The 13,193-nt window shown below is 39.2% G+C and overlaps 1 protein-coding gene across 1 annotated transcript; it reads right to left on the bottom strand.

The window, feature by feature from the left end:
* Nucleotides 1–9,751: 9,751 nt before the first annotated feature.
* On the bottom strand, nucleotides 9,752–12,658 carry LOC135477724 (uncharacterized). The gene is made up of 5 exons (XM_064757918.1): nucleotides 12,501–12,658; nucleotides 12,264–12,340; nucleotides 11,273–11,450; nucleotides 10,568–10,629; nucleotides 9,752–10,298 (listed from the first exon to the last, which is right to left on the bottom strand). The coding sequence occupies exons 1-5, from the start codon at nucleotides 12,556–12,558 to the stop codon at nucleotides 10,125–10,127; spliced, it is 549 nt and encodes a 182-aa protein (XP_064613988.1). The 5' UTR covers nucleotides 12,559–12,658; the 3' UTR covers nucleotides 9,752–10,124.
* Between the last annotated feature and the right edge of the window lie 535 nt (nucleotides 12,659–13,193).

Genomic DNA, 13,193 nt, shown 5'->3' with positions numbered 1-13,193 from the left:
GAGCAATTTATTTCCACCAACCTAAGGGCCTGGGATCAAAGTCGGATCGGGTCATAACAAAGATTTTTAAAATGGTACTGGTTTCTGCCTCGCTTGGCGTTCAGCATTAAGAGGTTAGAGCAAGGTAATAGGACTGGCTGGGCTGGTGTCAGAACAATTTCATTCCCTAATTCATACAATCGCCAATTTAGCGGGACGTTGATTATTCAATCCCGCTTCATCCACCTAATCCCCCATAGGGTCTCCGGGGTGAAAAAAAAAGACCTCAGCCCTCTAAGCAAGCTTGCTGTTTAAGGCGACTAAGCTGGAACTTTCCCATGTGGATCCTGTGAACACAACTGTCCCACCTCTTCCTGGTTTGAGTCAGAGGCGGTCTGAGAGCGACCTGTTGGCCGTGGATTGCAACTCTTAATGGAGGAGGGCGGGGTCCTGGTTGCTGAGGGCGTGTTGTTCTTTCGAGATCCTCACGCCCAACATTTCACACTGACCCTTACTTTTCTACAGGCGGGCGGTCGGGCGTCCGGCTCCGATCAATCGGCTGGTCACGTCTTTCCAGATATTCAAGAATTAATCGAGAAAGGGGTAGATGTAACCAGGAAGTATACTATTTCTTTCCACGTTGGATTCTTTCAGTGACTTCTTGGATGCTTGGACGGTGCCTGTAGGAGAGGTAAGGTTCTTCGAATACTCAAGTCAAACAGACGATCTTGTTGCTGATACAATTTCTAAGAAATCGTCTTCTGAGAATTATACTTCAGAATTTCAGAAAATTAAATTGCACTTTTATTCTAAAAAATTAGAAGATTATAATCGAGCGTTTAATATCGATGAACTAAAAACTGTATTAATAAAGGCACATGATACTGCGCGTGATAACGTATATTTCTGAACCATTTACCACCTGAGCCACTTGAGACTCTCTTGGACCGTCCCATAGCTCTTACCAGCTGTGTCTGTAAGACTATGGAAGGGAAGATAAATGATAGACTTGTTTGGTTTCTAGAAACCAACAAGTTACTTTCTAATATTCAATGTGGTTTTCGGCAAGGTCGATCAACTTAAGATCACATTTTCCGATTTGAAACCTTCATTTGTCATGGTTTTGTTAATAATAAACATGTGGTGTCGATATTTTTTGACTTTGAAAATGCCTACGTAAATACCACTTGGAAATATGGGATTTTGAAAGACCTGTCAGATATGGGGCTCAAGGGTCGTTTACCACTATTTATATCTGAAAATTTATCTGATCGGCAGTTCAAGATACGAGTGGGGTCCACTCTTTTCTGAGCAAGAGATGGGTGTACCCCAGGACAGTATTTTATCACCATCTCTGTTTAGCATAAAAACAAATAGCTTAGCAAACACTTTAACATCGGGCATAGAGGGTTCTTTATATGTTGATGATTTTTTTTATATCCTACCTATCCTATCCTGTCCTCAAAATATGAATAATAGTGAACGTCAGTTGCATCTTTGTCTCAATAAGATCGAGAAATGGGCAACTCAGAACGGCTATAGATTTTCAACGTCTAAAACCGTAGGTATGCATTTTTCTAATAAACGGAAACGTCGTTTCTAGCACCGATTGGGGTGCTGACCAATCTGTGTTATTAAATCTATATCGTTCACTGGGGAGATAATCATTTATGGTTCCACTGAGAAATCGTACCTTAAAATATTGGATCCTGTCCATCACCAAGGTTTGAGGCTCAGACTTGGTGCTTTTAGATCCTCGCCAGTAGAGGGTTTATACGAAGAGGCAAATGAGCCTTCTTTATATAACCGACGTAAAAAACTGAGCCTTCAATATGGTACAAAGCTTAAAGCTCATCTAACAAACCCTGCGTACGACTGTGGTTTCAATCCATCACATGCAGATAAATTTAATAAGTGTCCCAGCAAGACCCCTTCGTTTGGTCTTCGTATACGGGACCACAGTGTGGAAGGTAACATCAAACTAGAGGATAGAGTTCCGGTGTCTCCTCCCTGGCTTCTTTCACAACGTTAAACTGATATTTGATTTACGTAAATATAATAAATCCAGTACAAATCCTCTTATAATTCAGCAAAACTGGCTAACTGTGCAGATTATAAATTTATATATACTGATGGGTCAGAGGATGGGGACCAAGTTGCGGCTGTGGCTGTCCTAGAACAGTGACTCCCTTCTTATCGTTTCGCCATCCTCTTCTTGAATCTTCTGTTCCAAGGCCAGGGCCCCTGGCTTTATCATATGTTTCTGTGATATATAGTGGCTCGCTGTCTTGCCTTTTGGCAATACAGAATAATAAATTTAAGAATCCGCTCATTCTTGAAATTTTAACCTTACATGGAAAACTAATTAAAAGAGGTAAAGATATCATATTCTGTTGGATACCGAGCCATATTGGTATCCATGGAAACACAGTTGTAGACAGGGAGGCAAAAGTTGCCCTTCATAAATCTATATTTAAAATTAAGCTCGCTTTTACGGGTTTTCGTTCTAATATTTGTACATATATTTGTTGCCTTTGGCAAGGTGAATCTGCCCTTCAGGCTCATAATAAATTGCATAGTGTTCACCCTGTCATTGGCTTTAATTTGTATACTCACGGTATGTCTCATAGAGATGAAGTAGTTTTAACAAGGCGTCGTAAGGGGCATTCTCGTCTGACTAACAATTTTATTCTTGATGGGCGCTCTGCCCCAGAGTGTGTTGGATGTGATGTTCACTATGGCATCAAATATATCCTGATTGACAGTGTAGACCCAATCCTGGTTGACAGTGTAGACCCAATCCTGATTGACAGTGTAGACCCAATCCTGGTTGACAGTGTAGACCCAATCCTGGTTGACAGTGTAGACCCAATCCTGGTTGACAGTGTAGACCCAATCCTGATTGACAGTGTAGACCCAATCCTGATTGGACAGTGTAGACCCAATCCTGATTGACAGTGTAGACCCAATCCTGATTGACAGTGTAGACCCAATCCTGGTTGACAGTGTAGACCCAATCCTGGTTGACAGTGTAGACCCAATCCTGGTTGACAGTGTAGACCCAATCCTGATTGACAGTGTAGACCCAATCCTGGTTGACAGTGTAGACCCAATCCTGGTTGACAGTGTAGACCCAAGTTCGGCAAAGATTCTACCTTATATATGAGTTGCTTAACAGCATCCCTGGCGATGTTGTCATAAAGTATTTGAGGGCTATTGGCTTATATAATGAGACATAAATTTTAATTATTATTAATATTTAAAGACCAAAAGATAGATATACAGTTTTTCTAGATAAACTATATTTAAAGATGTTGCTTTTCGAGTTTTAACTGTTTTGTTTTTTCTTATCTGATTTTAAACATGTCGAAGCACTTTTGTTTCGTGTTTGATGTTCTCATTTTCACCTCGTTCTCGCCACGATTTGGCTGAGATATTGCCGATGTGGCGTTAAGCCATAATCATTCAATTATCCATTCATTCATTCATTCATCCGTCTAATCCATACAATCGTCAGATGGAAAAAAATAAATAAGGTGGTGACGGAAGCGACAGAAATTCCTTTTTCCAGTAAGCTTACCGGTGTTGAAAATTAAAAAAATTAAAAACCCTGGAAACCCCCTTTCGGTCGTGTACATAATGTTTTTTTAATCAAAAAAAAAAGCGAGAAAGCTGAATTTGTAGAGCTAACCTTTCTAAAACAAAATTAAAACGTTTCTCGGGTGTTTGGCCGTTACAGCATTATACATGATCCATTTTCTCTTAACAAACCACTCCACATTCAAACATGTTACTAGGGCTATATATCGAACAGAGATGGATTCCATTCATTATCCTAGAGCATGCTAGAGTTTTATTTATTCAGTTAAAATCAAAACACTATTAAAACAGTTATTCTAAGTACGTGGATATGACATCATAGATGGTGCTGTTTGTAGTTGTCCCCACACTGTACATGCTTGGTCGGTCAGTCTTAAAATCTAGCTGTGTCACGCAGGCCTATAATCTTGTAAAATATGTCAAATTAGCAGAATCATAAGAAATATTCAAATTCCATTCGGAGCAGAATTTAGCAGTTAATCCTGTTGGGAAGATAAGAAATCTATTCAAGCAAAGATGTTCTAAATTTCTACTATTTTGTCCTCTGAATCCAAGTTCCAGGGCCTTCCAATTGCAAACGATGGGCCTGTGTGTTCCAGGAACCCGGATGGTGTAAATGATGACAGCCATCTTTGTAAAGTTCAAGCGAGCGGAGAAGTTGAACTTGCTGAAATATCAGTGGGGACAAATTTTAGATTTTGAAGTGGTTCACACTTCTTTATATTTTCCCCATAATGCTTTCATCATGCCAACTATCCCAAGGTATCCCCAGGTACAGCCATCTGTGGGGGAACACTTGGGGTGAATTTCTATATATGCATATGCCATGTCTTCATTGAATATTTCTAAAAATGTCTAACGTTAATGTATCTATCAGATCTTCTCCTCTGCCGACTTCGTCGAGAGCTGATAAAAAGAGGGATTTGGAGGTTTTATTGGACTCGCTTGATAACAGACCCAACAGTTGACCGACTTTTGTTGCACTCTCAAGGAAGACTGAACACAGACCGACTTCTAAAATTCCTCTCCAGGAGGGCACAGCTAAAACTTAATAAAACGTGAAAGAAATTCTAATCGAATGTTTCCGAAAACAACAATCGATAAATTTGCTTTCACTTAATAAAACTGCTGATATACCTGTGTTTACGTTCCCTCACAATTCCGTGAATAGCTGTCAGGGAATAATTCGTGACATGAATCAGGATATAACTGACCTCTCGGCGGAAGAAATCTGCAAAGAACTAAATTCATAGGGTGTTACAAGAGTTATACGTTTCACAACGAAGAAAGCTGGTAACATTCTAAAATTAAACTGATATCTTTTGACCTTTAATAGTACCTCTCTTCCGTCGTATATCTACATTGGCCTGTATAGGGTTAGTGCAGACTTATGTATTCCCAATCCAACACGTTTCTTCAAATGCCAAAAGTTTGGTCACGGCAAGTGCCAGTGAAAGAATAAACTGGTTTGTTTCCAATGCGACATTGAAGGTCATGATAATTTCGTCTACAGCAACACAGCTAAGTGTTGCAATTGGGGTGGAGGTCACATGGCCTCCTCTAAGCGCTGTTCTCTTTTTTCTCAAAAAATAATCAATTTAAAAACTAAGAATAATATTTCTTATTGGGAGGCCCGCAAATTAGTCTCGCCTTCTAATACTTCACTGCAGACTTCGTTTGCCATTGCGGTCAGGCGAGTAACATCTGTTACTACTCAAACTTCAGTGGCTTGGCCGATTGGAAAGGAGAAACCTTGTCCTATTTCTGTGGAACCTACTGTTCGACCTGCTCTTGATTCTTGCTCAACCCAGACCACCTCAACACAAGAGATAAAAACAGTGAATAAAATCGACCAAAGTGATAAACCTGAACCTAATCACCCCAAAAACAAAAGTAATGACACAAAAAAAGTCCCGAAAGAAACCTCAAAATCTCTAATAAAAACCTATTAAACCTAGTGGTCCCACAGAGCTTCCATCTTAGGCCACTATTGACCCTGTCGAAACTTTTGAATAAGTTTGGATCGTTGGAGGACGTTGGTGCTTCAACATCAGATGCGGATGCCATGGATACATCACCCGCACCATGGATATCTTCCAGCGGATCTCCACGGAAGGATCGTCCCCGGTCCCAATGTAAAGGTAAATCCCGTATACCTCTCCCTCCATAATGTCTATGTATGACAAAATTATACTGTGAGATTGTCGAGGTCTTAAGGTAAATTTTATTGAAATAACACAGCTAATCCAGTCATTAAATCCTATTGCCCTTTGTCTTCAGGAAACTCACCTGAAGATATCTGACAAAAATGCAATAACTCTTAAAATCATACAGCACTGATTTAAATTTTAAAAGAAGAGCGAGCTGCAGGCGACTCTTCTATCTTCATAAATAACAATATTATTCACAGGCCTGTTGCTCTCGATACGTATTTTCAGACAGCTCGTGTTTCATTATCTGAAACAATCACATTATGTTCGGTTTATATTCCTCCGATCACTTCTTTATCAGTTTCCCAGTTACATAATTTAAAGAACAATTACCTAAACGGTTTATAATAATGGGAGATTTTAATTCCCATAACCCCCTATGGGGCATTAATAACATAACCAATAAGGGCAAAATACTCAAGATTACTTATCTAAGGAGGAACTGTGTTATTTAATGATGGTTCTTATACCTATTTACATCCGGGTAAATGACGTTTATTCTGCTAATTATCTTACCATCACTGATCTATCACTTCTTCCAGATTTTTCTTGGAAAGTGCATGATGACCATTTTCCTATAATCCTAGAGCATAATAGTCCTAATTCTAATAGCTATGGTGAAATTGATAAATCAGATTGGATCATATGACATGTTCTGTGAGGCTGATATCACCCCGGAAACTCTAAATACAGCAGACGATCTTATATTAAAATTAAGGAACTTGTTTTTTGAACTGCCTATGACCAAAATCATACCATACCTGTGAACAAACTCGACAAATCTTAAATCCAAAACTAAACCCTGGGACGATAAGGACTGTCGCAAAGCCATTGAAGACCGCAAAAAGGCCGAGCGAAGTTTTAATATATGTCCTAATGATAATAACTTAAAGCCAGGCTCGTATTTTTAGAGCTAAGGCTCGTGGATTACTCAAGTCCAAGAGACGATCTTGTTGGCGAAGCTTTGTTTCAGACATTACGTCAAAAAACACCCATGCCTAAGGTCTGGAACATGGTTCACAAACTTAAGGACAAAATAATGAGCGAATAATCCCAGTATTTGAAAGACGGAAATAATATATTAACTTCCCCATCTGCTATAGCTAATAAACTAGCTGAATAATTTTTAAAAAAATCTTCCTCCGAGAATTATACTCTAGAATTCCCATCTATCAAAACCTGAAGGAGAAAATCAAATTGCCCTTTTCTTTGAAAAACTTAGAGTGAGTGAGTCAGTGAGTGAGTGCTTGGGGTTTAAACGTCATACTTAACAATTTTTCAATCATATGACTACTACGAATCCTTAGGGTACATGTAATGTGCCTCCTTGTTGCAGGACGCATTTCCACGCTCTGTTATCTAGTGCTGCTTCACTGAGACGCCTTACCGAAAAGCTGCCATATTGTTATGAATTACTGTTCCATAGCTCTTACCAGCTGTGTCTGTATGACCATGGACAGATGATAAAATAATAGGCTTGATTGGTATTTGGAAACCAACAGGTTACTTTCTGATATACACAGTGGTTTTCTGCAAGGTTAATCAAGTTTAGATCACCTTGTCCCATTCCAAACCTTCATTCGGGATAGTCTATTAATAATGAACATATCTCGATACTTTTCTCCTTGAAAAGACCAACGACACCACATGGAAATACGGGATTTTCTTTCCAGATATCGGCCTCAAGTGTTGTTTACCACTATTTTTATCTGAATTTTTATTTGATCGGCAGTTCAGGGTACGGGTGGAGTCCACTCATTCTGACTGTCATGAGCAAGAGATGGGTGTACCCAGGGCAGTATACTTTCACCAGCTGCGTATAGCATAAAATAAATAGCTTAGCCAAAACTTTGGCTGCAGGCACAGAGGGTGCTTTATATGTGGATGATTTCCTTATATGCTACCGAACTAAAAATATGAATAATATCGATCGAATATACTTTTGTGGCGAACATATTAAAAGTGTAAAAAGAGGCAAAATTTTTAGCTATATTTGATAGTAACAATCATTGTAACTATCAGTTATACCTCAAATAAAAATGCTTACAGCTAAAGGTACAAAGGCTCATCCAAGCAACCCTGCCTACAACTGTGTTTTCAATCCATCATATGTAGATAAATTTAATATCTTAACGAGATCTCTTTGTTTGGTCTTCGTATACGAGACCGTATTGTGGAAGCTAACATCAAGTTAGAGGATATAGCTCCAGAGTCATTTCCGGAATCTCTTCCCCTTGGCTTCTTCCACTACCTAAACTATTATTTGATCTACGTAAACATAATAAATTAAATACAAACTCTCTTATAATTCAGCAAAGTTTTCATGAAATTAAGACTTATGTGGATTATAAATTTACATTCACTGACAGGTCAAAGGATGCGGACAGGGTTTGCTGCGCGGCTGCGGCTGTCTTAGAACAGCGCGTCACTTCTCTTCGACTTCCACCTTTATCATACATAGATAGCTATACATAGAAAACTGATTAAAAGAGGTATACATATTATATTCTGTTGGATACCAAGTCATTGGTATCTATGGAAACACAGTCGTAGATAGGGAAGCGAAAGCTGCCCTATATAAACCTGCATCTCGCGTTGAAGTCCGATATACTGACATGAAGTCTAATATTCTTAAATATATTCGTCGCATTTGTCAGGGTCAATGGGGCTTGCAGATCCATTTCAAACTGCTTGATATTCATACAATTTTTATTCTTGTGGAATGGTCTCGTAGAGACCAAGTAGTTGTAACGAGTTGTCGCAGTGGGTATTCTCGTCTAACGCACTATTTCGTCCTAGATGGGAGCAGTGCTCCCGAGTGTGTTGGATGTGATACACCAAACATATCCTGATTCACTGCGTATACTCTAGTCATATTCGGCAAAGATTCTACCCAGTCAACTCAATATCTGAATTATTTGACAGCGTCTATTGTGACGCTGTTATTAATTTCGTGAAATATATTGGTTTATACCATAAGAAATAATATTTATCTCTCCATGTAAATTGTTCTAGCCTATACTACTATATATATACATACATTTCATTAATAATGTGGTTTTCGAACTGTATCTAAGGTGTGGTTGTTTTACCTGGTTATAAACACGTTCGTCCACATATTTATTTTTCTTTGTATGTTCTCATTGTATGTTCTCATTGTCCACATGTTCCTGTCACGATATGGCTGAAAAATTGCCGATGTGGCGTAAAGCCGTAAACATTATAATCCATTCATTCATTCTTTTATCTGCCCGGTTTCCACCCACCATAATGCTGGCCGCCGTCGTATAAATGAAATATTCTTGAGTACGGCGTAAAACACCAATCAAAAAAATAAATAAATTCATTCTTTTAGCTGGACTTAAACATATCTATCTATCATGTTTTATTTTGGATGTTCTCATTATCAAATCGCAAACCCTTCACCGCTTCTTGATTTAAATATGTTCTCGCCACGATATGCATACAATACTGCCAGTGTGGCGCTAAGCCGTAATGATTCAGTTACTCATTCCGGTCCCCGTTATCCCGCTCCCGTTAGTCTTGGTGTTGCTCTTCTTTTCCCTCGATGATGTCACCGATTTTATCTACATAGTGTTTGGATTTAGAATAGTCCATGTGAGAATTTTTAGGAATGCCTGCTCATTCACCTTTGTAATTGCAGTTACTATGTACAAGACACATGTAACCTTCTCCACCCCCAAGGAATGAGTGATATGGAATGTTCTACGATAGGCCAAGTTGACGGTACCTGTCTGATATCCTTGTTAACTACGGGAAGTTTGATCAGATTAGAGAATGTGGATTTTTTTGTCAAACATCCTCTAACCTCTAACTTTGATGCAGATTCATTTTTAAAGAGAATGAAACCTCGTGCAGCATTAAAGCATAAATTTTCCGAAACTGATAAACCACAATTGTGCCAGAAATAAGGAAACTAAAAAAAAAAAAAAAAAATGATATAATGGTAGTAATGGTAATAGTTTATTGATTTACCGATGATATCACAGAAAGTTATTCAGTCTGTACAAACCACAGTGTATTCCTCTATTCCAGTCAGTCAACGTTTGTTACTCACAGTATTTCTGTAAACACATCTTCGTTTTCATCCAGTTTTAGCTTATCGCGCTCTGGTTATAAATAATGTACAAATGAAGTTCCTCGCACAAAGATGGACAACCGATTTGACAAAATAATGAGCACAATATTAGCATATAAATGCAAAAAGTACATTTTCAAAATGTAAATATTACACGGGAACGCCCACTTAAGGCATACAACACTTAAGATTTTAGTCATTGTGAGTAACGAATAGTGTCCTATAATTAGTAGTTACTAACAGAAGAACCGGACTTGGTAATCTCCACATCTATTATCCGGTTGGTTCTTGTTCTGACAGACAAGTCCGTAACGAGGCCCCAGCTCCAAACGCTCGTTCACCAAACCGTAGTTGCCATCATTTGCGTACCAGTAGATGAATTCGCCGTCTTTCCAGTCACTGCCTTTCTCCTGCAAAGTCAACATTGTCAAAATTACCATAAATTGACGAAGATGAACCAGAGAAATTTTATACAGTTTACATCCTCTTTTATCGTAATGAACATACTCCCCAATGCTGGCTGCCTATATTTTAATGCTATACAGTTTGAACGCCGGAGTTTGTTAACATGACTCATTCTTCTGGTCTCTGGGTGTGATATTACACATCATCATAAAGGATTTTGTCATCTGAAATTAGGTAGCATAACGTCTGTGTTGAACACTATTCCTTGACTCACCAAACTCTTCACTTCCCAGTCGCCAGTGGCCGAAGGTCGATCTCTGTCAAACGTCTTCGACACTGTTCGCAGAAACAAAGGAAGGAAATGTTAAACAAGAAAGCTTCTAACTTCTAACAGAGTTATTTAGAGCATCTTTTCAATACATGTGAGAATAAGAAAAACGATACAAAGCTCAGCATTCTCACAAATCACTTACTAGCATGAGAAATGGAAACTTTCGTCATACGGTTTCGTTTCCAGGATTATTTATCCACGGATTATTTTCGGCCCTCACCAAGTACTTGACAAACCACATGAACCTAAACTGTCTCCCAAAAGACGAACGCTAGATTCGAACCTGCGATCTCATTGGTCAAGGATAATATCAATTTTTACAGAAATCATTAAACTCCTCGCCTAATTAGAACACCACCGACGAGAATAGTGTACTGACATGGACTACAGCAGTACCCGCGTCAGAGAAATAGTGTGCACTGTGCTTTCTTTTTTAAATCAGGACGAAATATAATTCAGGATGATTTTGATTCTATCTTGATACAGCGCTTTGAGACTTCTAAGTACCGTTATAATCAGTCAAACAACCTTTACACGTAAAGCAAGCATCACGAGCAGCCTCAAAGTAAACACATATTTGGCACCACATATGTAATATGAATGCCTTGTGGTCCCAAACTCTCCATCAATGCAATCAATGACACTTACTTCGAGGAATGAGGTAGTTGACACGGTAGTTGGGACATCTTCTATCGTACTGATCGGCATTTTTACACACAAGTCCGTAGTCCGGACCCACGCTGATTCGCTCGCTGGATGACAAAATCACAGTGTTATCTCCCTTTATCCGGGCTTCTATTTTGGTTGCAAGGCCATTGCACGGTTTCTAAAAAAAAGTGAAACATATTGTGAAATATCAAAGCAATGTGAGAAAGCAGGATCTATTGTTGGAGTGTAACAGCCAAGTCAACCCTGGTCCTGACTAATCAAATAGAGTTTCTGCCTTCGGCGCACTTGGCTGAAACTTAAAACCAGAATACACGTACTGATTTATGATCTTGGTGTTTTTCCAAGAATATTTCACTTTTTGACACAGTTATTTTTTTGGCCTCAGCGGTTGACATGATCAAGATACTGACTTAGCCTGCGCACCAAGCCTGCAGTATCCTTGCATAGCCGCGTGTGTAAATTAGTAGCAATCACACAATTCATTGCGTCACACATGACGTAGATTTATAACCCAATCCATTTCAGCACACCTATCTAAAATAAGCACATCGGTTTGGTTATTTATTTCTTTGATTGCTGTTCCACGCGGTATGCTCAAAAATATTTCACTGCCCGGGGAGGAAAGCGGGCATAAACCGGGTGGTGGGGGATGGGGGGAGAGGAGGTGCACAGTGCTATATGCAGATTGCTGACAGAGATATCCGAGTTTCCACAGCCACTCGAGGGAAAACTTGCGTGGTCCTCGACAACTTTCACAGATTTAAGGTAAATATTGATGTCCATCCCAGATAGATGTATAACCCTCCCCCACTCGGAACCCGCTGCACACATCTCAAAAATATTCACACCCCTTTTAGCAAATATCATCCAAGCTTCCACAGCCACACCAAGGAAACCTTCCGCGGCCCTCGACAACAACTTTCACTGATTTAAGGTAAGTATATATGTACTAATTAATAGATTAGCTTACGGTTTTAAAGCTGCCGACTGTCTCCCAGTCGCCGCTAGCTGACGGGTCGTCTCGATCTAGCCAGGACGTCCAACCAGCTGTAAAGTAAACAAATGCCGTGTCATTAAACATCAGAATTATAGAGTAAAGCTCGTTTACAGTGTTCTGTCAAAATGATCATCTATATACATGAAATGTTGTTAAGTTCTAAGTTAAAAATATTAAGCACATGAATTTTCCAGTTTCGAAATGTCTTACCGTTCACGCCTACAAGCAGAACCAGAAAGAGGCAAGTGCCCACCACGATTCTCATCATTATTTTGCCGTACTTAAGCAGCCTGTTGATATCTGGTCACTTCTACTGTCGCTGTTTTAACTTTCGCCAAAACCATCCTCGTATTTATATCGTTCCCCCCACATGTTCTTTCATATATCCTCGCATCCTGGATGACGTACACAAACTTATTATTCAGATGAATACGTATTTAAAATAGTTCCGGACTTCTGACCTATCACGAGGCGTCTTATTTTGGTTTTTTTTATGAGTGAAAAAGAGACCACTGATGTGTCACCTATTTTCGTCCAGTCACTTGACCGGGGCATTTCTACACGGTTCAGTGAACTTATTCATAGCCATTTACCCCTGATTTTCGTGTTCACCTGTGAATGGAGTATTGAATCTGAACCCTCTGGTTATAAATGATACCGGTAATGTAAACGGATATGGATTAAACCCTGAACCATTGAACTTTTCTGGGATATTTTTGCTTCTCAGCAATTGCCCTGGCTACCTGTTTGTCAAAATAAGGAATGTATTCAGGTTCTGATCCATTAATTTGGTGCAATTTCATTCAAGTTTTATTAAAAAGCACAACCGTTCTGTATCTGTGTTGTTCAATAACCAAGAAGCCATTTTTTCCCGTTGAGTAAAGTGAAACGGTTTGTTAACCG

Source organism: Liolophura sinensis, chromosome 11 (assembly GCF_032854445.1).
Source record: "Liolophura sinensis isolate JHLJ2023 chromosome 11, CUHK_Ljap_v2, whole genome shotgun sequence".
NCBI classification, from domain to species: Eukaryota; Metazoa; Mollusca; class Polyplacophora; order Chitonida; family Chitonidae; genus Liolophura; species Liolophura sinensis.
This window is presented reverse-complemented; position numbering and strand designations above follow the sequence as displayed.